The sequence below is a fragment of the Neoarius graeffei genome, chromosome 14, assembly GCF_027579695.1.
Source record: "Neoarius graeffei isolate fNeoGra1 chromosome 14, fNeoGra1.pri, whole genome shotgun sequence".
Classification (NCBI taxonomy): Eukaryota; Metazoa; Chordata; class Actinopteri; order Siluriformes; family Ariidae; genus Neoarius; species Neoarius graeffei.
In genome coordinates, this window is record NC_083582.1 from 62,788,917 (window position 1) to 62,815,933 (window position 27,017).

Below are 27,017 nucleotides of genomic sequence, written 5' to 3' on the forward strand. Positions count from 1 at the left end.
CAAGCACCACAAATCCACAAACAGCCCCGACTCTTACCTGGAGTGTGGATTGTGGCTTTAACAGAATAAAATAAGCCATCGCTCAACCACACAGGACAGAAAGAGTGTACTGGGTGTGCATTTCTCCATCACAATGAAGAAGATGGTCTGGGCATCTATGCTGCGCTTCATCCTCTCTTGGCTCATGATGCACACCGGGAATATGTTTTTGGGATCTTATGCTTGTTTGGCTAATGGGACGACACGCTCCTTCTTGTGTCTTGGCAGCAAAGTGCATCAGATGCCATGCTATATACCAAAAAACACCACATACGTGTGAGTATATGCACTTTATACATTACAAACTTGTCACAATACGCTGTCTTTTTAATTTAACATCATAGGTATAGTGTTGCAAAAATACAATGTTAGATGATACTGAATTGGTAGAAATTGATATGCTTCCAAAAAAAAAAAAGTGTGAAATGAAACCATTTGTAATATAAAGAAATGTACAATAAAATATGGTAAAGAATAAAAGCGCAATCTGATTCAAAATTTGGTGGGAATCAGCATTCGTTCTCTTAGGTCCACTTTTATACAGTTTCATAAGGAAGTCATTGTTTAGATCTACGGTCTTTGTTTCACTTATTTCTGTTACTACAGCTCCCAGGGAAACTGGATAATTCTGAAAACTATTCTATTACTTCATATAGTATGTTATTTTCTTTAAAGACTTACAATTCAATGCAATATAATTGGGGGAGGGGGGGTGATTTTTTTTTTTTTGAAAATAAAAAAAAAATGTAAATTATTTATATAATATTTTTTCTACTGACACGCTAATGCTGGAGGCTTAAAATATAGGACAATAATATATAGCATGTATGCAAATGTATATAAAATATAGGGCACCTACTGTACTGTGGCTTTCGCACGGTACTGCACAGTACAACAAATACATAATTAAGCAATTGGATAAAGAATGATCTGACAATTGTCATGAAAACCTGTTGTACAGCAGGAACGTTTTATTGTTTTGAAGCCGATTGGTTTTTTTTTTTTTTTAATTTTGAGAACTTTGACTGACAACAAAATTATGCTGCTGTTGTGATTCCTGAAGCATCTATTTTGCAATCTCAAGGCTGTTGGACTCCACACACACAGTTCAGCCTTGGACTGGTGGGGTGGGTGGTAATTGCCTGTTTTTCATTAATCACTAAAATAAAAAATAAAAACTCACACTTTTTTCCCCCCAGCACAAAAAAAAAAAAAAAACGCTCTCGTTCAGCATGTTTGACTCTGATTGGGAATGAGAAGGAAGAAGGGAGAGAAGAGCACATGCTCAGCTTGAAGGCTCATTAAGCCCGGGAGGTTTTTTTTTTTTTTTAGGTTCTATTTCTGTGAGCTGTTCGTGCTCAGATCAGGTGACGTCACTCTCAAAGACACCTGCCTCTGTAGCTATTAGCATTAAGCCCAGTGCCGTCCCTCACACTGTCCAAGTTACACCATGTTCCACTTCTGCATACTTTTCAAGAATAGGGCTTTATGTTCAATATGGCAATTTTTTTTTTTTTTTTAATTTCAGCCATTACTGCGCAAGTGCAGGGACAAATACAGGAGGCCTGCAGCATGTGTCTAAGTAACACAAATTTGCTACTTAGCTAGAACATACAGTTCTGTTCTTGATAGGAGCTGATAGAGAAGACAAAGTGCTGCAGATGGCTCTTTTCATTCTGAAGAATATCTTAACCGCAGACAATCCAGGCACATTCCTATGCTGACAAACCCATGGGAAACACTGTTCGAATATCCCCAAGATGTACAGAGAATATCACCTGGTTTTTGGTTTTTTAAGTGGATTTATCATAATCATAAAAGCAGAAGTAATAAAAACGTCATAATTCTTGGCATGATTAAGATAACCGTTTCAAAACAAAGATAAAGAAACATAATAAATAAGAAATACGTTGAGACAAGTGGATCTTTCGGACTGCAAAAATGTGTTAAATGAAGTGTGCTCGAAAACTCAAAAACATCTCAGTGTGTAGTTTTTTTTTTTTTTAAATAAATGATTAGTACATTAGGGAGAAATCTAGCTGCAGTGACATATTGTGGCGCAAATGAAGCTCCTGTATGTGTTCTGTACTTTCTGATATTTTCAACAATGAGGCATGGGGGGTATGTTCACATCGACCCATCTGAAGAAGTCAATTTCAATCCTTCTGAGTACCGGTTTCTCCCCAACCCTATACCCATCCACACAAATCAATCTACTCTAACAAGAAGACGAGAGAACACTAGCACATGTTTTACTTGTCCCTGACATTCTGTAATGTAGGAAATGATAGGAGCTCTTCCTGTTTTGTTTTTAATTTAGCAAAAGCATATCAAATTTGCACTGGCAAGTCCAGGCACAAATACTTTCAAGTTAATGATTTTATCCTGACAGGACGAGGCATTTCATTTTCTCACTTTAACATGAAGAGAACATTTACGACTTGGAGTCGTCTTTTCTACTTTGCATTTGGTTGTGCGTCATGTCAGCCCATTGCTCATCGCATCTTTTTTTCCCCTTTCTTTCTTTTTTTAAATCTTCATATCCATTGTTAATCCTCCGGTGCTGCAGTTTGAATGAGATGTAATAAGATTTCCTTCTTTTTATCTGAGTCACTCAGTTTTCGTAATAATTTTCATCAATGCTGTTCATCCTATTTACTGTGTAATGAACATAAACTGTGAATGAACAGTTTATCAGTCAAACGGTCATCTGGTGTAATGGATACGTACACACCGATCAGCCATAACATTCTGAGCACTGACAGGTGAAGTGAATGACATTGATTATTTCATTACAGTGGCACCTGTCAAGGGGCGGGATACATCAGGCAGCAAGAGAACAGTCAGTTCTTGAAGTTGATGTGTTGGAAGTAGGAAAAATGGGCAAGTGTAAGGAACTGAGCAACTTTGACAAGGGCCAAATTGTGATGGTGAGATGACTGGGTCTGAGCATCTCCAAAATGGCACACCTTGTGGAGTGTTCCCGGTATGCAGTGGTTAGTACCTACCAAACATGGTCCAAGGAAGGACAACCAGTGAACTGGTGACAGGGTCATGGCAGCGGTGTAGTCGAGTCACTAAACCTCAAGTCCAGTCTCGAGTCCCCAGTGTCCAAGTCAAATCCAAGTCATTAAAAAAAAAAAAATTCCGTCCGAGTCGAGTCTGCTATTGATCCAAGTCGAGTCCAACACTCCAACTGCACCATTTGACGGTGTCTGTTTTAGCCACATTAACATTAGTTTGTTCATGAACATGATGTATGAACAGGTGAATGTGCATTCTCTTTGTCAGAGAGTGTGAAGTATTCTGTCAGAGATGGTTGGGGGACGGATGTAAGTGCAGAAGGTGTGTTTATTAATACAAGTGAAGATGGTAAACAATCCAGAACGGCAGGCAAAATCATAAAACCTTGAAACAGGCAGTAGATCAAGCGAGGCACAAACAGGCTATCGTAGACTCAGCAGAATCAAAGATGAGAAACAGGAAATCAGGGATCAGGAAACCAAACAAGGAAATAAGGCTCGGTAATGCGTCAGCAACGCAACTCAATACTTCGCAAAGTAAGTGTGTTTTCACAGTTTTTATATTGGTGTGCTGATTGCGCCTTAATCCTGTGCAGGTGTGAGTCATTTACGACATGCGCGAGAGAGTCCGCTTGGAGTGTGCGCTGTCCGGAGCGCACCCCAGAGTCTATCTGATGCATGCGCCAAGGTGTGCAGGTGTGACACTCTTACATGAAATTAGTACAAAATTAATGTCGATATAAATATCTTATGCCAAATTATTATGGCATGTTACTAAAAAAATAAAGAAAAAATCCGAGTCCTCGTCTCCATTTTCCGAGTCCTAATGCAGTTAATGCACAAGTCCGAGTCCACATCCAAGTCATCAGCGCTAAAGTCTGAGTCAAGTCACAAGTCGGACTCGGGTCCGAGTCCTGGACTCGAGTACTACAAGCCTGAGTCATGGGTGTTGAAGGCTCAGTGATTCACATGGGGCGCAAAGACTAGCCCATATGGTCCAATCTCACAGAAGAGCTACTGAAGCGCAAACCGCTGAAAAAGTTAATTCTGACACCTTTCTGTTTTAGCTAGCATTAACGTTTTCAGCAGTTTGTGCTACAGTAGCTCTTCTGCGAGACTGGACCAAATGGGGTAGCCTTTGTGTCCAATGCAAATCATAACCCTGTCGCCGGTTCATCGGTTGTCCTTTCTTCAACCACTTTTGGTAGGTACTAACCACTGTGCACCATGAACACCCCACAAGATGTGCCATTTTGGAGATGCTCAGACCCAGTCATCTCACCATCACAATTTGGCCCTTGTCAAAGTCACTCAGATCCTTACACTTGCCCATTTTTCCTGCTTCCAACACATCAACTTCAAGAACTGACACACGTATATATATATACACACAGACACACACACACACACACACTACCGTTCAAAAGTTTGGGGTCACCCAGACAATTTTGTGTTTTCCATGCAAAGTCACACTTTTATTTACCACCATAAGTTCTCATCTCATCTCATCTCATTATCTCTAGCCGCTTTATCCTTCTACAGGGTCGCAGGCAAGCTGGAGCCTATCCCAGCTGACTACGGGCGAAAGGCGGGGTACACCCTGGACAAGTCACCAGGTCATCACAGGGCTGACACATAGACACAGACAACCATTCACACTCACATTCACACCTACGGTCAATTTAGAGTCACCAGTTAACCTAACCTGCATGTCTTTGGACTGTGGGGGAAACCGGAGCACCCGGAGGAAACCCACGCGGACACGGGGAGAACATGCAAACTCCACACAGAAAGGCCCTCGCCGGCCCCGGGGCTCGAACCCAGGGCCTTCTTGCTGTGAGGCGACAGCGCTAACCACTACACCACCGTGCCGCCCCCACCATAAGTTGTAAAATGAATAGAAAATATAATCAAGACATTTTTCTGGCCATTTTGAGCATTTAATCGACCCCACAAATGTGATGCTCCAGAAACTCAATCTGCTCAAAGGAAGGTCAGTTTTATAGCTTCTCTAAAGAGCTAAACTGTTTTCAGCTGTGCTAACATGATTGTACAAGGGTTTTCTAATCATCCATTAGCCTTCTGAGGCAATGAGCAAACACATTGTACCATTAGAACACTGGAGTGAGAGTTGCTGGAAATGGGCCTCTATACACCTATGGAGATATCGCACCAAAAACCAGACATTTGCAGCTAGAATAGTCATTTACCACATTAGCAATGTATAGAGTGGATTTCTGATTAGTTTAAAGTGATCTTCATTGAAAAGAACAGTGCTTTTCTTTCAAAAATAAGGACATTTCAAAGTGACCCCAAACTTTTGAATGGTAGTGTATATATAAACTTTTGAATTCTAGCTTTTTTGTGCTGTTAAAATTTTGGGTAACAATTTACTTAAACTGTTCATAAACCTCCTATGGAAGACATTATATGCTGTTACAAGTCACTAAGATTTAAAGCATTTATGCTCAGTTGTATATGTCAGGGTCATGTTTGTTCTCTAGGCGGCACGGTGGTGTAGTGGTTAGCGCTGTCGCCTCACAGCAAGAAGGTCCTGGGTTCGAGCCCCAGGGCCGGCGAGGGCCTTTCTGTGTGGAGTTTGCATGTTCTCCCCGTGTCCGCGTGGGTTTCCTCCGGGTGCTCCGGTTTCCCCCACAGTCCAAAGACATGCAGGTTAGGTTAACTGGTGACTCTAAATTGACCGTAGGTGTGAATGTGAGTGTGAATGGTTGTCTGTGTCTATGTGTCAGCCCTGTGATGACCTGGCGACTTGTCCAGGGTGTACCCCGCCTTTCGCCCGTAGTCAGCTGGGATAGGCTCCAGCTTGCCTGCGACCCTGTAGAAGGATAAAGCGGCTAGAGATAATGAATGAATGAATGAATGTTTGTTCTCTAATGAGCATGTGGTTTATTACATGCCTTATGGCACATATCTGTACATCAACTCAACGGTCATAATGCTTGAAATAAGTGATATATTCACTTTGACCTCATAATCAAACAACACCTGACATGCATAGCTCATAAAATGTGCTCTTTCATGGCATGTTATTGTTAGGTCTATGGCAGCATCATAAAGCCCGATATCTCACACTGTTCTCATCACTTTTTATTCCACATTTCCACATGCTCTACCTTATCAAGCAGTTGTTTCTGCACAAGTCCGTGCCAAAAGCATTAGTAAGCTTATTATTATGGTTCATTTCAACATGGGTATTTGGTGTCATGAGCACTGATTTAGAATGGTCATAACAATTTGACCTTTGACGATGTTAAAGGTGTGTTGATACAGGAAAAACTCAGACAATTATAACCAGGTTGCTTCTTATGTCATAACATCTACCATAAACTATGCTAACTACAGCACACTCAGTGAAAATTAATATTGTTTTGGCATCAGACATTACACGCATGATTACAATAATTGCCAATAATGCTATAATTACATAACAGACTTATTACTCACCACCAAATATGACATTTTCCACGATGTGCTTATGATATGGTTATGTCAGTCTTGTGACACTGGGTTTAAGTAAAGTGTTACCAACTGCACTTTGCATCTGGCATGAAAACATAAGTTAGATGTATAAAAGATTTACATTAAAAATGGGTAAATGTGGGTGGCACGATGGTGTAGTGGTTAGCACTGTTGCCTCACAGCAAGAAGGTTCTGGGTTCGAGCCCAGTGGCCAACAGGGCCTTTCTGTGCAGAGTTTGCATGTTCTCCCCGTGTCCGCGTGGGTTTCCTCCGGGTGCTCCGGTTTCCCCCACAGTCCAAAGACATGCAGGTTAGGTTAACTGGTGACTCTAAATTGACCGTAGGTGTGAATGTGAGTGTGAATGGTTGTCTGTGTCTACGTGTCAGCCCTGCGATGACCTGGCGACTTGTCCAGGGTGTACCCCGCCTTTCGCCCGTAGTCAGCTGGGATAGGCTCCAGCTTACCTGTGACCCTGTACAGCAGCTACAGATAATGGATGGATGGATGGATGGATGGATGGATGGATGGATGGATGGATGGATGGGTAAATGCATCATTGTAATGGACTGTAGTGTTGTAGTACTTGAGATCAGTGCTGGTCATGAGGCCACTTTTTGAAGGTCTCGGTCTCGTCATGGAATCAACCACATTTTTACTCGGTCTTGTCATGGTCTCAGATATAGAGGACTTGGGATTTAAATTCAGTCAAGACCATAACTGCAGGGATATCACTAAATTACATTTGCATGGTCCAATTTATTTGTTAACATCATTACATGGAAAAAGTGTATTGAATAAAAAGGTTAAGTTGATTTCAGCTCTTCATGTTTGTTTGTAAGTGGGAGTTTTTATAGGAATATAGATCTTTCAGATCAATGTGAGAAGTGCCTATGGTTTGCATGTTCCACAGTTTACCATTAGTGTCATGCAGTATGGGACACGCCCTGCATTGGTCACATCTTGGGCTCAACCCCTCAATGTCTCAGTCCAAGACGAGACCAAGATGTTGAGGAGTTAAGCCCAAGACGACACAGAGATATTGAGGGGTTGAGCCCAAGACTTGGCCATCTCGGTCTTGACTTGGGCTCAACCCCTCAACGCCTCGGTCTCGACTTGGGCTCAACCCCTCAATGCCTCGGTCTCGACCCCTCAATGTCTTGGTCTCATCTTGGGCTCAACCCCTTAACATCTCGATCTCGACCCCTCAACGTCTCAGTCTCATCTTGGGCTTGACCCCTCAACGCCTCGGTCTCAACCCCTCGGTCTTGTCTTGGGCTCAACCCCTCAACGCCTCGGTCTCGACCCCTCAACATCTCGGTCTCGTCTTGGGCTCGACCCCTCAATGTCTCGGGCTCGACCCCTCAACATCTTGATCTAGACCCCTCAACGTCTCGGTCTCGTCTCGGGCTCAACCCTTCAATGTCTTGGTCTCATCTCGAGCTCAACCCTTAAAGTCTTTGTCTTGTCTGTCTCGATACACTCTGGTCTTGGTCTCAGTTTATGTGGTCTTGACTACAACACTGATGGACTGTAAATGGCAGTAATGGGCAAATGCTTAATTGGGAAAAATATCCTCTTCTATTGCTATTCAGAACATTCCAGGTACCCAATAATAGGGTGACAATAAGACCCGTGTTTAAAAGATAACTGACACTGTAATGCTGTCCAAAGCCTTCGGCGGTCTGAGTGTAAAAGTACTTTCCAACACATTCAAGCGATCGATATATTAATATCATTGTATTTCTAAATAAATGTTATAAGTTTAATGGTAAAACAGTTAAATGCTGATTAGGGTTTTACTCTCTGTTAATGTCTTAAACACTAAAAATCATTTGATGATCAGCTTTCTATGTATTGGCCAGGGAGATCAAGCTGACTCAGATCATCACGTTTCCAAGTAGAGCCATGTCATCACTTCATGACCTCAAGCGAATGTGAGTAAAAATAAAGGAACCACACTAATGTGTATGTGTTTAAAATAGTGTTTTCCTTTTTAAAGTGAACACAAGTCACATAAATATTCAGTATTTAGTCTGGATTAAACATGTTTAGTCTTTGATACAGAGAAGGGACAAAACACATGAGATATGAATTGCAGAAATATAGCAAGCAGAAGAACAGAAGAACATATATTATAAATTAGGCTCAAGCCTTGGTTTAGAACATGACCTTAAAATTAAGAAACAAATTAAATGAAATGTGGGTTAATACTGAAAACAACCATTTCCTCAGGAAGATCGTTAAGTTTGCAAACATCTAACAGATATGTAAATGGCAGTTTCCTATAACCAAATTAGTACTTACTTTATTATTATCATTTGTGCTGATAACGCCTGTGTGAAATGATCATTATGACTGTTATTACTCTCTCAGAATGGTGTCAGAGAACGGAGCCCTCCAGCATACTGAAGCCTACGCATTTGCAAACCTGACTAATCTGGAAGAGATGTACGTATTGAGGTGGAACCGGTGGAGCCATTATATTTATTCCTTTTTAAAAATGATATGTCCTCCAAAAGGAATTGCATGCTGCGACAGAAACAGCAAATGCAATAATAAATAAACAAACAAACAAATGCATTAGTAACTATAAACACTTTAGAATTCTAATAGCACCCATTAAAATACTTCACATGGTTTTCTTCTTTATAGTACTATTACCAAATCAAAAAATCTTGTCAGTATGGACAGACGCACATTCTGGGAACTTCCAAAACTGAGATATCTGTGAGTATTTATTTTCTGTATTTTTCTAGGTCAAAAGGAATGTATTCCCATTGGAGGCTCTGTCTAAACTTTAAAAAAGCTCTGTAAAATCTCAGCAGAAGGCACAGCTCATTATACCATCAAGCTAATAATATCTCACAGGAAACAAAACCTACAAAACGTAGCATTTTGTTTGGTTTCATTAAATCTGCCTCAACATGTCTGTGTACATTTCAGGACTATTTCAAACACGGGTCTCACGGTCCTACCCGACTTCTCCAAAGTCCAGTCTGCTGCTTTTGAATTCTTGTTGTATGTATATAATATATTCCTGTACATTATATATTTCTCGATGAATGTTTGGCTTTGTGTCCATATAAAATATCCTATATATCAAGTTAGGAAAGCATACCCTTAAATATCTCATCTCATTATCTCTAGCCGCTTTATCCTGTTCTACAGGGTTGCAGGCAAGCTGGAGCCTATCCCAGCTGACTACGGGCGAAAGGCGGGGTACACCCTGGACAAGTCGCCAGGTCATCACAGGGCTGACACATAGACACAGACAACCATTCACACTCACATTCACACCTACGCTCAATTTAGAGTCACCAGTTAACCTAACCTGCATGTCTTTGGACTGTGGGGGAAACCGGAGCACCCGGAGGAAACCCACGCGGACACGGGGAGAACATGCAAACTCCACACAGAAAGGCCCTCGCCGGCCCCGGGGCTCGAACCCAGGACCTTCTTGCTGTGAGGCGACAGCGCTAACCACTACACCACCGTGCCGCCCACACTTAAACATAAGGCACAAATATTTTAATATTTTATTACACTTTTGTTAAGTATATCTTGATCAAAAGTTTAAGTATAACGTAATATACCTAGACCTTTCTATATACTTTTCAGTATAAGCCAAGTATGCTTATGTACAGTGGTGCTTGAAAGTTTGTGAACCCTTTAGAATTTTCTCTATTTCTGCATAAATATGACCTAAAACATCATCAGATTTTCACACAAGTCCTAAAAGTAGATAAAGAGAACCCAGTTACACAAATGAGACAAAAATATTATACTTGGTCATTTGTTTATTGAGGAAAACAACCCAATATTACACATCTGTGAGTGGCAAAAGTATGTGAACCTTTGCTTTCAGTATCTGGTGTGACCCCCTTGTGCAGCAATAACTGCAACTAAACGTTTCCTGTAACTGTTGATCAGTCCTGCACACCGGCTTGGAGGAATTTTAGCCCATTCCTCCATAAAGAACAGCTTCAACTCTGGGATGTTGGTGGGTTTCCTCACATGAACTGCTCGCTTCAGGTCCTTCCACAACATTTTGATTGGATTAAGGTCAGAACTTTGACTTGGACATTCTAAAACATTAACTTTATTCTTCTTTAACCATTCCTTGGTAGAACGACTTGTGTGCTTAGGGTTGTTGTCTTGCTGCATGACCCATCTTCTCTTGAGATTCAGTTCATGGACAGATGTCCTGACATTTTCCTTTAGAATTCGCTGGTATAATTCAGAATTCATCGTCCCATCAAGGATGGCAAGCCGTCCTGGCCCAGATGCAGCGAAACAGGCCCAAACCATGATACTACCACCACCATGTTTCACAGATGGGATAAGGTTCTTATGTTGGAATGCAGTGTTTTGCTTTCTCCAAACATAACGCTTCTCATTTCAACCAAAAAGTTCTATTTTGGTCTCATCTGTCCACAAAACATTTTTCCAATAGCCTTCTGGCTTGTCCACGTGATCTTTAGCAAACTGAAGATGAGAAGCAATGTTCTTTTTGGAGAACAGTGGCTTTCTCCTTGCAACCCTGCCATGCACACCATTGTTGTTCAGTGTTCTCCGGATGGTGGAATCATGAACATTAACATTAGCCAATGTAAGAGAGGCCTTCAGTTGCTTAGAAGTTACCCTGGGGTCCTTTGTGACCTCGCCAACTATTACACGCCTTACTCTTGGAGTGATCTTTGTTGGTCGACCACTTCTGGGGAGGGTAACAATGGTCTTGAATTTCCTCCATTTGTACACAATCTGTTTGACTGTGGATTGGTGGGGTCCAAACTCTTTAGAGATGGTTTTGTAACCTTATCCAGCCTGATGAGCATCAACAATGCTTTTTCTGAGGTCCTCAGAAATCTCCTTTGTTTGTGCCATGCTACACTTCCATGAACATGTGTTGTGAAGATCAGACTTTGATAGATCCCTGTTCTTTAAATAAAACAGGGTGCCCACTCACACCTGATTGTCATCCCATTGATTGAAAACACCTGACTCTAATTTCACCTTCAAATTAACTGCTAATCCTAGAGGTTCACATACTTTTGCCACTCACAGATATGTAATATTGGATCATTTTCCTCAATAAATAAATGACCAAGTAGAATATTTTTTGTTTCATTTGTTTAACTGGGTTCTCTTTATCTACTTTTAGGACTTGTGTGAAAATCTGATGATGTTTTAGGCCATATTTATGCAAAAATATAGAAAATTCTAAAGGGTTCACAAACTTTCAAGCACCACTGTATAACTTTATTAAGTACATCTCTGATAAGTAAATAAAAAGTAAACTGAAAGCGTACTCTCTTATTTTTAGTTTAAAAGAAGTATACTAGAAGCACACTTGAATAAATTTCTTTTTTGCAAGGGTACTTACTCCAGGCATTCACTAAATATCTTTTATTATAGTGTATCTATAATACTATACTCCAGTATATCTGAAAGTGTTTATTATGGCATGATGAGCTCAGACTAAACTGCTTTCGTTGAAAACTTGCTGGCTTGCTTTTTAGTGACCTAGAAGATAACATGCATATTGACGTGATACCCAGCAATGCTTTTGCAGGACTTACCAGTGGTACAATAACTGAACTGTAAGTATGTTGTGGGGGTGTAGGCATCATTCTTTCTTCCTTTATTTGAACTGCATGTTATTTGTGGTACAATAATAAAAATTGTGTGGTATCACTTTTATTACTATAATGCTATAACATCCGAAAGGAGACTGACAAAGAACGGGATCACTGAAGTGGACGAAAATGCCTTCAATGGCACCAAGATAGAAAAACTGTAAGTGGCCTTAAAACATTTTGTTATAAATACATGTATAAAAACGTCTCTATAAAAAGTTCATTTGTGAAAAAACCTCCGCCCTCCCCTAGGTTTCTCATGGGAAACCAACAGCTGAAGCGTATCCACAACTACGCCTTTCTTGGTGCTGAAGGCCCCCTCGTTCTGTAAGCATGAGCAGCTCTCACAGTCAACAACAATTCAACCTGCCAGCTGCATCACACAGTCCAGCAAGAACTTTTACACCTCTGCTTACACAGATTCCCCTTTCTGTGGTTATCATACAACAGTTTCTAAACTGTCCAACAGTTAAAATTATAATTCATAAAATATTTGGACATACCAGAATTTACTTAAAGGAATACTCTGTATATTCTGAGATTCTGTATATAAGGCAAATTCCAAACTACAAATATTAAATTAACATGAAAGGTCTTAGGATGAGAATGTCTTACTACAAAAGTCATTTAATTTGTCTTTGACAGTGGAGCAATAGAGTAAAAAAGTAGCTCCAGTTTAAAAAACGTTTAACACTATCCAAAGGTCATTAAATCTTCATTATTATTAGCTCATCCGGCTGATGGGCGATGAGCTTACACCATCATGTGTTGTCCGTCGTCCATCTGGTGTTGTCCACATTTCATGAAAATCGCTTCTTCTCTCTCAATTCGTCACCAATTTTTATTCTTTTTGGCAGCAAGGTAGGTCTGCCTGGGGTGCATATGGCTTCTACCCAAAATTTGCACAATTGCAATTAATAATGAAGATATGAAGTAATTAAGCCCTAACGAGCAGTTTCCACACAAATCGCTTCTTCTCCCTCAATTCTTCACCAATTTTGATTCTTTCTGGCATGAAGGTAGGGGTACTTAGGATGCATATAACTTCTACCCAGATTTGCTTAATTACAATTATTAATGAAGTTATGGACTAATTAAGTCTTAATGAGCAATTCAACAAAAATCGCTTCTTCTTGGTCAATTCCACGCCATTTTGGATTCTTTCTGGCAAATAGGTAGGTATTCCTAGGGTGGATATAGCTTCTATATGTAGCTTGTATATAGTGTATATAGCTTGCAACATTTATTGAACAAGGTGGCCCACTTTAGATCGTTCCTTCTGGACTAGATGGGGCTGGAGTGAGCTACGCCATCATTGATGGTCTCGTTGGTAATGTACATCCAGATATTCTACCCCCCTGAAAAAGCAGGGTGAATTATACAAAACTCTCTTTACAAATACGTTTGAATGAAAAATTCATGAAAGTGTTCTCTGGAAATGTGTTTCACGTAAACATATACTATTATCTATAGCTGACCTTTGATTTCCATTATAAAGGAGTTTTGAGTAAACCAGTTTTCCATTCTTCCTCAATACAACACTGGAATATCCTGTTTATCATCACATGCGTAATCATCAGTTGCAAATCCAAACTCCAGAAATAATACCCACGTGTTGATATTTCTCTTTACCTGAAGCAGATGTGCTTATTTGTACAGGGACATCTCCAGCACTGCGGTCAGTTCCTTGCCAGAGAACATGCTGAGCAGATTGAAGCTGTTGATTGCCACCTCGGTCTACTCTCTGAGATGGTTACCCAACCTGGAGACATTCGCAGAGCTTACTCAGGCCAACCTTACATATCCCAGCCACTGCTGTGCCTTCAAAAACTTCAAAAAGAACAAGTAAACCAATACTGCATATGGTGCACATCTCTCATCTCATCTCATTATCTCTAGCCACTTTATCCTGTTCTACAGGGTCGTAGGCAAGCTGGAACCTATCCCAGCTGACTACGGGCAAAAGGCGGGGTACACCCTGGACAAGTCGCCAGGTCATCACAGGGCTGGTGCACATATTACATTAATATTTATTCATTTGGAGGATGCTTTTATCCAAAGGGATTTAAAATTAAGACAGGAAACCATCCAATTATACAGTAGAAGGTTGAGGGCATCACCAAAGGGTCCGACTGTGGTTCTGTGGCAGTATTCGGATCGGAAATCACAACCTTGCAATCACTAGCTTAAGAACTGTCCCCAAATGGAGTTCTGACCAAAGTTTAAGAGAAAGACCACATCTAAAGCACCAGTTTAGTCAACTTCCTATAAATTGTCATTTTTCCTCTTCGCTTCCCATAACCACCACCTCCGTAGTAGTCTTCTTTTTGTGAATACAGACAATACCCTTAACTAAATGACACAGAGAGTACTGTATTTGTTGAAATGTCAAAAATGGGGAGAACTTATGGGTTTTACATGGCAGTAGATAGCCAACCAACCCCCCACCCCCCCATCAACTCTAAAGAGTCCTGGGTAGGTGGTGTTGAATACTGTACCAAGGATGAGACAAGGGTGCTGAGTGTAGAAAGATGGATATTTAACAGTTATTCCATGAAATTGATTCATACATGAGCTATAAGCCATGTATAATGAGATTGAGTGGAATAACTGTTTTATTCTATCCTCAGTCACTGGATTTTGAGAAACAGAGCATTTTTATTTTCATTTTTTGCAAATTCAATAAATAAAAACTTTCTACAAAACGCCCGGCAAAATCATTTCCTCTTAGAATGTAAAGAAACTGGCAAAATGACAGTAGCAATTTGTCAAAAATGTGATGATAATTCTTGAAAAATAAAAAAAAGATATGTTCTTACCATGGGGGCGGCATGGTGGTATAGTGGTTGGTGGTGTAGTGGTTGGCACTGTTGCCTCACAGCAAGAAGGTCCTGGGTTCGAGCCCAGCGGCAGACGGGGGCCTTTCTGTGTGGAGTTTGCATGTTCTCACTGTGTCTGTGTGGGTTTCCCCTATAGATAGTTTTCACTGACGTCACGGCATTCCGGGGAACACCCTCCAGCCACCATCTTGTGGGGCAAACAAAACGGACCATCGCTATTACCGGCTACGTTATCTCGGACGAATTTATAAAGTTATATAGTCAGTTTTCTAAAATAAAGATCAATGTCGGCAAAATCAAGCAAACGGAAGTATATGGATACATTGGACGACATCTCACGACAACGGTATGCAGCCAAACTGGCCTTGATTGGGGGAATTGAGCCCTATGAAGTGGACAAAGATGCATTTTCAAGTGACTATGCAGGGCTGCCATCCATATCGTACCCTGATATTGTGAACTATTTCATGAATAGTAAAACTGCCTACACACTTGACGACCTCAAAGCATACAAGTCGCTGGAGTCATACAATTATTTTGTCTGTGGCTGGGTCCGTGAAGTCCATCATATAAAAACAAGTGACAGTCGTGTCCTAATTACAGCCAAGGTATGTAAACATTGGAATTTTAGAGCTCTCAACACTGCATATAAATATATGTGTGTGTATAATATCGAGTTGATTTAAGGCAAGGCAAGTTTATTTATATAGCACATTTCATACACAGTGGCAGTTCAATGTGCTTTACAGAAGTAAAAGCAGAACAGTGAACAATAGAAAATAAAATTACATAAAATAATTGGGGAAGAAAAATAAGAATTAAACAATAGTAGAAATAAAATAATAAAATGAAATAAAAGTTCAAAAAAGGAATCAGCCTCGAGATTAATTATTATTATGGGTTTAACTCATAAAGCGCGCTCTTCCCGTGGCTCTTCCATGAGGATCACCAAAAATCGTCCCGCAGACAAAATCTACGAGGATCACCAAATAAAATCGTCCCGCAGACAAAATCTACGAGGATCACCAAATAAAATCGTCCCGCAGACAAAATCTACGAGGATCACCAAAAATCGTCCCACAGACAAAATCTACGAGGATCACCAAATAAAATCGTCCCGCAGACAAAATCTACGAGGATCACCAAAAATCGTCCCGCAGACAAAATCTACGAGGATCACATAAAGCATGCTCTTCCCGTGGCTCTTCCACGAGGATCACCAAAAATCGTCCTGCAGACACAATCTACGAGAATCACCAAATAAAATCGTCCCGCAGACAAAATCTACGAGGATCACCAAAAAAATCGTCCCACAGACAAAATTTAAGACAAATTTTACATCCATTAGTGGTATTACAGTACCATGTCAGTTCCAGTTAGGCATCCATTCTCCAGAGATTGTTTACACAATGTTTTGGTTTCCAAAAACAAACTTAAACACAATTGATTGTTTATTTAAACAACTTACCACTTATAAAATGATCGGAGCAGACTTTGCTGTGTTTGGAAGGCTGATAATCCTTGCGGTTGCTTCTTGCAAGCCATAGATTTCTCCTTTGTATGTTGAGTTTCTTTGTTTGCTCGCCTTCGTGCTCCCGTACAGTGGGAATTCCATAAAAGCTCCGCTTGACGTCATCATCTGACCTATTACGACAGCCGTGAATACAACAGGTGTGCACCATTGCTAGCTTTAAATAGCCTGCTTGGGTTCTTTTGAAGACTTTGTACTCGCGTGTTACAATGTGTGCTCAGTGACCCGTACGGTAAGCTTGACCCGCAAGATGGCCGCCACTAGGGAATCCCAGACTCTGTGACGTCATGTGAAAACTATCTATAGTCCAAAGACATGCAGGTTAGGCTAATTTGTGGCTCTAAATTGACCGTAGGTGTGAATGTGAGTGTGAATGGTTGTTTGTGTCTGTGTGTCAGCCCTGCAATAATCTGGCAACTTGTCCAGGGTGTACCCCGCCTTTCACCCATAGTCAGCTGGGATAGGCTCCAGCTTGCCTGCGACCCTGTAGAACAGGATAAGCAGCTCCAGATAATGGATGGATGTTCTTACCATCAAATACTTTTATTCCATATTTTGCTGCTTTTTTTTGTTTTTGTTTTTTTTGGGGGGGGGTTGTTTTCGAGTAGAGTTTTTATTTCGTCCTTGGTTGGTTCAGCAACATGTTCTGTCATTTTGTTTTTCTCTACTCAAGGTATATGAGCTGATAGCCTAGTAGTAGAGTAGCCAATCAGAGTGCGTGATTGCTCATATCCAGTGAATGTGGATAGAATAATTAATATTAACTTAACTAGGAGGGAAGCTGAGCTTCAGGCATTGTCCTCGTTCCAAACTCTGCACATTTAAAAAAGCAAAAAAAAAACACATGATCAAATATTTATTATTGAGTTCTTATAGATATTTGACTAGTCTCTTGCATTGTATGGTTTTAATCCAAACTTAAAATACAAGTAGGCCTATAAATAATGTTAAATTAGACCCAATGTGTTTTCTCAGTGGAAAGTTATCGTAGCCATATTCTCAACTATAATTTTGGATATGATTACAAAATGATAAAATATACCGGCTAGTGGCCTAGTGGTTAGTGTGTCTGCCTCTTGATCGGGAGATTGTGAGTTCTACTCACATTCGGGTCATACCAAAGACCATCGTAAAAATGGTACCTACTGCCGTCTGGCAAGGCACGCTGCAATACAGATGCGAGTAAGGAGTCAAACTCTCGCGGTTACCAGAGGACCCGCCCCCCACTGTAACCCTAGCTGTGTAATAGGCGAGAGGCTGAGGGCTATGGAAACGGAGATCAGCGCCACCACATGGTGTGGGAAGGACTTTGATTTTTGATTTTGACAAAATGCTAAAACACTAAAAATAGTATACTATATCATGAATTTGTCATCATATATTTAATATGGACTTAACTAGAAAGGAAATGGTGCTTTAGGCATGATCTTTTTCCCAAAGTCAGGTTTTCTGATAACTCAGTTTAGATGAAAGGCTCACAGGTTGTCTGGCACAAAGCTGTGCAGAACTGTGCAGACATACTTGCCAACCCTCCCGATTTTGGCGGGAGGCTCCCGATTTTAGCCTCCGTCTCCCGCTTCCCGATCGCATTTGTTAAAAACGATAATCTCCCGGTTTTGGGAAATCCCTACCGCCAAGTTAAAAATACTCCCGATTATGTCCAATCAGAATCGTATGAGAAACACTGCTGACGTCAACCGATTTTTAACCAATCAACGAACAGAACGACAGTCACTTCCGTAATGTAGGATAAACCCAGGCTGTCCGACATTTTTTACAAGCAGTCATTCATCATGGCCACTAAACCCAATACCAAACAGCAAAAACATGAATGCAAATTCCAGGTTGCATGGAAGAATGAATTTCCATGGATAAGCAAATGTTCGACCAGCCAGTTACACATTTTAAGGTAAAGATACCTTAAATCAGAATATAATGGACATTTGAGTGTGAAATTAAACTAGTCTTCCAGACCATTTCAGAAACAAACTGTACAGCTTCTAAAGTGTTTAGTGAAATTTTGCATGACAAAGAATTTGTTTGGTGAGTGTATTTGAATAGTGTGGGAGTGTCTTAGTGCTATTTTGAATTTATGTTTGAAAGTTTTAAGTGAAAGTTTACAGGTGAATTATCTGGAAAGTGATTAATTTTGATAGAGTTTTGAGGTTTTAAAGGTCCCATGGCATGGTGGTTTGTTGATGCTTTAAACGGGCTCGTGGAGGCTTCCGGATGTTATATCCGCAGCCTTTCTCGAAATGAACCCTCGGCACGTAGATATAGCCTCCTGGGAGAAAGCCCCATTTCAGCGCTTTTCCCAGTGCGTCGTTTTGCTAATGAGAAGCAGGAGGCGGGGAAGGGTAGAGGGTGGGGGCGGGTCTTATCATTAATATTCATTACATGTAAACGTTTTACCTCTGATTGGCTAACAGCACTGTGACGCTACCTCCAGTGGGTCAGAACAAGCGGATGTGGGTGTCTTACTATGGCGAGAGAGAAGGAACAAACCGCGAAGGGAAAAATACCGCGCGCTGACGTCATTAAGGTGCGACGCGAGGAAATAAAATAAATTCAACAAATGTTTGGGTTTTTACTGAACAAACAAACAAATAAAATGAACGAGTGACTTAAAAAAAAAAGAATGTGGGTGTCTTTGTAAAAACTGTTTTGATTGGCTATTATAACAGAGCATGCTGCATGCTTTTTGGTTTTGTAGCGCAGAGTACCTGGCTAACTGCAGGAAGCGGTTAGCTGCACAGCTAATGTAGCCATTGCAAGGCTAACGTGGCACCGATTTTAAAACACGGCAAAACGACTTAACAGTTATACACTTACTTGTTTGCTGTTTGTGGCTGATGCGGCAGGGATGCTTGGTACGGACCCAGGCTTCAGTGACAGTTGATGTGCAAAACCTGCCCTGTACTGTCCCAAGTTGTGGAAACATTCATCAGGAAAATGCTTCCGACAAACATACACCGTCTTAGGTAGACTCGATGGCGTATTATTGAAGTAAATAAAATTAAGCCACTGCGTCTTCAGGGGCTCTCCCATCGGCAGTAAAAACAGACTCTTTTCTGTGTTGTCACATCCATGTACAGCGCAATTTCCATGTTTCGCTCGCTTAGGTGATGCCTTGTTGTGTCCTCTATGGTCTCCTCACTACAACTGGGTGGGCAATCTATACAGTGGGTGGGAATCCGGGGGCGTGGGGATCATCTCCCTTGCTGATGTAGTAAAGGGAAGAGTTTATCAACGCGCCGTTTTGACGCGCCATTCTCAAATGTTGGGCATAGTTTGGTTTACACATTATGAAATTTCTAGCCACTGGGGTGACTTAAGAAGATCAGAGGAACTCATTTTAACGTTAAAAAACCTCAGAAAGTGAAAATTTCATGCCATGGGACCTTTAAGTGAAAGATTACGAGTGAGTGGATTTTGGTCATACTAAAATTTTGCATTCAAGTGAATTTCTTTGCGGAGTATATTTTGATAGTATGGTAGTATTTATAGCGTCATTTTTACATTTTGTTCGAAAACTTTCAAAGTTTGCAAATGAGCAAATTCCTTTGATGCATTCCGACAGGATTTGGATAGGATTTCTAGCACTTTTTAAAAATTCTGTTGGAAAGTGTTTAGTGAGAGAGATGCATTTTAATAGTACTAAGACAGTGCAGTATTTATTTAATTGAGTTGTTACTATTTTGGTTAAATCCTATTAAAATTTTATTTATATATGATACTATAGTTCTCTGTATTTTTACATGAGCTTACAGAAGGAAAACACATTTGAAGCAACCCAATAATACTTTCATTCACTGTGACTATTTTAAGAAACGATAAACATTCTTCTAAAGCGTCACTTGGGTTATTTTCTGTGGGTCTCTGTATGTAGACAATATTCAGGCATGAGATTTTTCAGCTAAAAATCTGATTTAAGACTTCCCTTTCATTGTTATTATATTAAAATTCAAGACAAGAGTATTATTTCAGATTTCTCACTCTGAGCTCTCTCAGGCCTGATACATGAATCCCATAACCTATAGTAACTGATAGAACAATATCAACAATTAAAAAACTCTTTAATTGTATAAATTTCAAATGGTTTGCAATTAATTGGGATCCACTGTTTTTATCGTTTCAACCGCGCATCAGACCCTCGTCCAACTGAAAATGTCATTCACGCACTTTTCTCCCCCATGAGAATTTTGAAAAGTTGGCAAGTATGTGCAGAGGTTCTCAGAGGTCTTCCCCATTACAATTTTTAGTATTTGAGTGGCTAATCGTCTTTTCGTACAGCTGAACAATGAAAGACGCAGCTCAACATGGCAGAGTCAAAGGCATACAAGGGCGCCGCTGGCAGCCACCATACTACTCATGTCTGACCACGAAACACAGCTTAGATATTAGGTAATTTAGAGTAGCCAGTTAGCCTAACCTGCATGTCTTTGGACTGTGGGGGAAACCAGAGGAAACCCACACAGACACGGGGAGAACATGCAAACTCCACACAGAAAGGCCCCCGTCGGCCGCTGGGCTCAAACCCAGAACCTTCTTGCTGTGAGGCGACAGTGCTAACCACTGCACCTCTAAGAGTTTATAAAGCAATAATCTTAAAGTGGAACACGACTCCCCGGAATCAATGTTGATAAAAGCGTTGAACTGACCCCGTGTCTAAAATGGTGCCTTATTCTGTATTTCCTACAATACTATAGGTGCATTTAGGGTGTTCTATACCTGCTAAGGTACACCATTTGTTGTGCACTGTGATAACTATGGGGTTTAAGGAGTATACACATAGTACAGAGGTTCGCAACGAGGGTTTCAGTGAGCTCCCTGTGGTCCGTGAAGTATTTCCAGGGGGTCCATGTTTGACTGCTCACTTCAAATTAATAGGTTTAATTCTAATTTCCAATTTATTACAACAAATAGGCTTATAAAAATGGTGTTAACTTGAACATAATGTGCTTTGTCAATGGAAAAAGTTATAGTGGCTATATTCTCAACTATAATTTTGGATACGATTACAAAATGGAAAAACATCCAAATTACACGCTATGTACACACAACACTAAAACCACCTGCCTAATATTATGTAGATCCCCCTTGTGCAACCTAAACAGCTCGGACACATCAAGACATGGACCCCACAAGACCTCTGAAGGTGTGCTGTTGTATCAAACACCAAGACATTAGCAGCAGATCCTCAAGTCCTGTCCGCTGTGAGGTGTTGCCTTGTTTGTCCAGCACATCCCACAGATGCTTGATCAGATTGTAATCTGGGGAATTTGGAGGCCAAGTCAACACCATGAACTCGGTCATGTTTCTTAAATAATTCCTGAACAATGATTCTAAGTGAACTACTGCATGTTTTGTGTGTACATACAGGTCAGAGAAGAACCATTTGTGTAACGATTCCACCATCCGCAACCAGGAGCCATACTTCTTTGAGGAGTACTGCAAGGACGTAATCGAAGTGAGATGCTACCCCGAGCCAGATGCTTTCAACCCGTGTGAGGACATCATGGGCTTCACCTTCCTGCGTGTCCTCATCTGGTTCATCAGTGTGTTAGCCGTCTTGGGAAACATCACAGTTCTGGTAGTGCTCCTCAGTAGCCGCACAAAGCTGACAGTCCCCAGGTTCCTGATGTGCCATTTGGCATTTGCTGATTTCTGCATGGGCCTGTATTTACTGATAATCGCCTCTGTAGATGTCAAAACCCAATCGCACTACTACAACTATGGCATCAAGTGGCAAACAGGTGCCGGGTGTGGTGCAGCAGGCTTCCTCACAGTTTTTGCCAGCGAGCTTTCTGTGTACACGCTAACGGCCATCACACTCGAGCGCTGGCATACCATTACCTACGCCATGCGTCTGGAGCAGCAACTGAGGTTACACCATGCATGTGGAGTCATGGCTTTTGGTTGGCTCTTTTCGGTGCTTGCTGCTCTAATGCCAGTGATGGGTGTAAGCAGTTACATGAAGACCAGCATCTGTCTACCCATGGACGTAGAGACTGTGTCATCACAGGTCTACATTATGCTGCTGCTCATTCTCAATGTGCTCGCTTTTGTGGCTGTGTGTACTTGCTACGTGCGCATCTACGTCACAGTGCGGCATCCTGCCTCGCTGCCGGACAGTGCCAATGCCCATGTGGCGAAGCGCATGGCTGTGCTGGTCTTCACAGACTTCCTGTGCATGGCGCCAATCTCGTTCTTCGCCATCTCGGCAGCTCTCAGGCAACCGCTCATCACCGTGTCCCATGCCAAGGTGCTGCTCGTGGTCTTCTATCCTATCAATTCATGTGCCAATCCTTTCCTCTATGCCTTCTTCACCAAGAACTTCAAGCAGGACTTCTTTGTTCTCACCAGCCGCTTTGGTTGCTTCAAGTCACACACCCGTGTCTACAGTGCAGAAACATCATCTCTGCATAACGGTCCGAAGATGTGCTCACCCAAGAATAGTGATGGGACACTATACTCATTGGGGCATGTTGCTCATCCAGACTGACCCACAAAACTTTCAAAATGTATACACTGCAAGCTGCTCTTGTCTACATATGATTTGTTCTGTGCTGCTTGGACTTAAACACAAAAAGGAATTAAATATAGCTGGGCAAAATTTGCCATCATCAAATGTGTGCGCGCAAAACAGCCTCAACTAAGTGATGTTTCTTGCTTTCGTTAGCTCTTATCTCGACTCTTCGTTCGTTTAGCACATACAGTATGCTCACTGTCACAGTAACCTTGCAGCCAGAGCAGAGTCCAGAAGGGACTTGACTTGCCATGTGCCCTAAACATTCAATTTTTAGATTTACATCTGCGTCCTTGACTAAACTAGTGTGAAACATGAAGCGAAGTCTTATTGACCAGACCTGGGGTCATTCAGTGCAGACTCGAAGGCAGCTTATCTGTGCACCTGCACTCATGTTGAGCAACAAGACACAGGACAGTTGATCATTTTCTTCCTTGAAATTGTCAGTTTGGATGATAACGGTTTGGAGATGGAAGATGTGTGTCAGCTGCAGCTGGACTCTGTTGAATGAATCCACACAGGAAAAGGAATTTGGTACGATGATATGCTTCACATATCAAGGCCTGGAGTTCAAGGCTACGGGTCAAGGGCTTCGTGGACATAAAACCACACACAGCGAATATCCAAAAATATTCGGCACCAAATAATATCGCCTCTATAAAATGTATGTATCTATCCAACTATTTCATTACACATCCAGTAGCTTACTAGTAGGAATAATTAAATTCCAATCAAAGCCATCAATCTATCTGTGTATATCCTTTCATTGTGAAATGGGTAATCATGATGTATTAAAAAAAATGTAAATACAGGTTAAATAAACTTACGCTGACCATTAACGGTGCATCTCTCCCAGTCCATTTCAGCCATTTGTTTAATTTGCTACACTACCGTTCAAAAGTTTGGGGTCACTTTGAAATGTCCTTATTTTTGAAAGAAAAGCACTGTTCTTTTCAATGAAGATCACTTTAAACTAATCAGAAATCCACTCTATACATTGCTAATGTGGTAAATGACTATTCTAGCTGCACATGTCTGGTTTTTGGTGCAATATCTCCATAGGTATATAGAGGCCCATTTCCAGCAACTATCACTCCAGTGTTCTAATGGTACAATGTGTTTGCTCATTGCCTCAGAAGGCTAATGGATGATTAGAAAACCCTTGTACAGTCATGTTAGCACAGCTGAAAACAGTTGAGCTCTTTAGAGAAGCTATAAAACTGACCTTCCTTTGAGCAGATTGAGTTTCTGGAGCATCACATTTGTGGGGTCAATTAAGTGCTCAAAATGGCCAGAAAAATGTCTTGACTATATTTTCTATTCATTTTACGACTTATGGTGGTAAATAAAAGTGTGACTTTTCATGGAAAACACAAAATTGTCTGGGTGACCCCAAACTTTTGAACGGTAGTGTAGATCAGCAACAAGCTACGGTGATTACACTCATTCTGCACATGCTCAGTAGCATCCCTCTGCCTGCCTGCAAAAATACACCATATTAGCCACAGCTGTGAAGAATCTAGCATCAGACTGAGTTATGAAAGTAACTTTCCTCAACCTCATCATCAAAACACTTCGAATACATTTTGTCTGCAAATGAAACCGGACTAGTTTTGCTCAATGTCTACCGGACTATCAGTTAGCAGGATTAATAGTTGACAGTGCTAAACTGGCGAGCCAGTATATCAGATTTCCAGATGGTTGACCATGCGCTCTCAACTGTAACAGCGATACCAAAAGTGTTAAGATATTTAACCCAAAACGTAAAAGAGATTCCACTTAGTTGAAAAATGGTTTCCTTTCTACAAGAATGATTCACCTAATAAAGAATGTTTCGCCAAATAAAGTGCTTCATCTATTGCAAGCATTGTACAGCTACATGGAGTGATTTGCTGGACGAGAAAAGAAATAGCAAAAATATAATTACATCACGGGCGGCACGGTGGTGTAGTGGTTAGCGCTGTCGCCTCACAGCAAGAAGGTCCGGGTTCGAGCCCCGTGGCCGGCGAGGGCCTTTCTGTGTGGAGTTTGCATGTTCTCCCCGTATCCGCGTGGGTTTCCTCCTGCTGCTCCGGTTTCCCCCACAGTCCAAAGACATGCAGGTTAGGTTAACTGGTGACTCTAAATTGACCGTAGGTGTGAATGTGAGTGTGAATGGTTGTCTGTGTCTATGTGTCAGCCCTGTGATGACCTGGCGACTTGTCCAGGGTGTACCCCGCCTTTCGCCCGTAGTCAGCTGGGATAGGCTCCAGCTTGCCTGTGACCCTGTAGAACAGGATAAAGCGGCTAGAGATAATGAGATGAGATAATTACGTCACAGACTTAAAGGAAAATGAACCGAGATCTGAACTGAGTCAGCTGCAACGTTTCAGTTATATCAGTGGCGAACCGTTACTGGGACTTCAGACACACCGAAAAAGCAACAGGGCAAAAGATTTTGCAAGGGATTCGCGGCAAGATGCCAGGTATCTCCGTTGTATCTAGCTGTCGATGTTGATTTTAAAAGTATTCATTTCCCTATGTAATTTAAGTATGAGTGAAAACTACTGTAGTGAGCGTGTAGCGTGGAAGAAGAGTCTGAAGACAGAAATCTTAGTTTCTCGGTCGTTAGCCTGTGCTACTTGCTTTCGATAACACTGGCTTGACCGCTTTATTAGCGTTCACTAACACTACTGATGAACGCTACACCGGCTGGAAGGTCACTTCACTGCTGCGCTGACTCGCAGTTAAAGGAGATACGCAGAGCCTTTATTTTTAAATAAATTTCTGAGTGGATAGTATCTCCATCCTTGACTCTTGTATGCTGCATAAATGGGAATTTAAAAAAAAATGTATATTTTTGAGAGTTAAAATCGACCGCAAAGTTGCCATTCGAGCTGCCTCACTGAGCCAGCCAGCCCTGAGTGAGTGACGTCACAGCAGGAACCGGTTTTAAGGCCGAGGCCTTTGACAGCTATAGACCAAAGTCATATAAATAAACATTTATGGTGAAAGTAAGAAATCCCATTACCGAGTTGCTCAACTAAGACTGATTTGACTTCATTGATTGTGGGTTGACTCTCATTAAAACAGGATAGGTGTTATAACTTATGCAACATGCATGCATTTTCACTGATAAAACGTAAAAGGCTAATTAAATAATCAGATGAACTGAGAATCACATTCTGAAGCAAATTAAATCATCTTATACTGGTAACTTAAACACAATACAAGCTACATGTATTAATCTGAATGCAGGTAAACAACATGTTTTTTTTTTTTAATCCAAATGAGAGTTAGAGCTTACCCGTCTGTGTTCTCGCTTCCTGAAGGCTGATTGTTTTTGAAACAATCTGACTTTCAGTTGTTTGTTCAATTCTCCATTCATTCACTTCTTCCACATAAGGGCGAGATGGCAGCGATATCCAGTTTAGAAATCAGACAGCTGCTCCACTCATTCACTTTTCTCCATACTGTGTACTCCGCCATTACTGCTCGGCTCAGACAATTACTAAAACCCGGGACGGAACGGGATGTCACCGGTTTTAGCAACAACTGCAGGGAGGTCACTGGCTGAGCAATATGTCCCATCCCGGGTTTTAGCAACAACCCTCGGCTCACTCTGGGAGGACTGGTGCAACTGAACTCACTTTCCTTTGAAATAAATAAATAAATAAATAAATAAAATACTTTTCTTTTCCTTTAATTGTTGGTACTGCACCCCCTTTCAATACGGGCTTATAGCCAATGTTCTTCAACAGATCAAAGGTCTCGTACGAGTCTTCAGTAAAACGTGCAGGGCAGAGGACAGACCACGTCGTAGGCGCCCAATGTGCCCGTGAACTTCTCGCAAAACGTGTCCAAATCTTTGCAGTTTGAACATTTTTGGGCCATGACTGCAACGTAAATCCACCTTCTGTCGTGTTGCTGCACCCGCCAGCAACACATCTACGCGGCAT

The 27,017-nt window shown here is 41.3% G+C and overlaps 1 protein-coding gene across 1 annotated transcript; it reads left to right on the top strand.

The window, feature by feature from the left end:
- Nucleotides 1–133: 133 nt before the first annotated feature.
- fshr (follicle stimulating hormone receptor) lies at nt 134–23,055 on the top strand. The gene is made up of 10 exons (XM_060938878.1): nt 134–315; nt 8,406–8,477; nt 8,917–8,991; nt 9,196–9,270; nt 9,487–9,561; nt 12,063–12,143; nt 12,271–12,339; nt 12,432–12,506; nt 13,839–14,024; nt 21,933–23,055. The coding sequence occupies exons 1-10, from the start codon at nt 134–136 to the stop codon at nt 23,053–23,055; spliced, it is 2,013 nt and encodes a 670-aa protein (XP_060794861.1).
- The last annotated feature ends 3,962 nt before the right edge of the window (nt 23,056–27,017 follow it).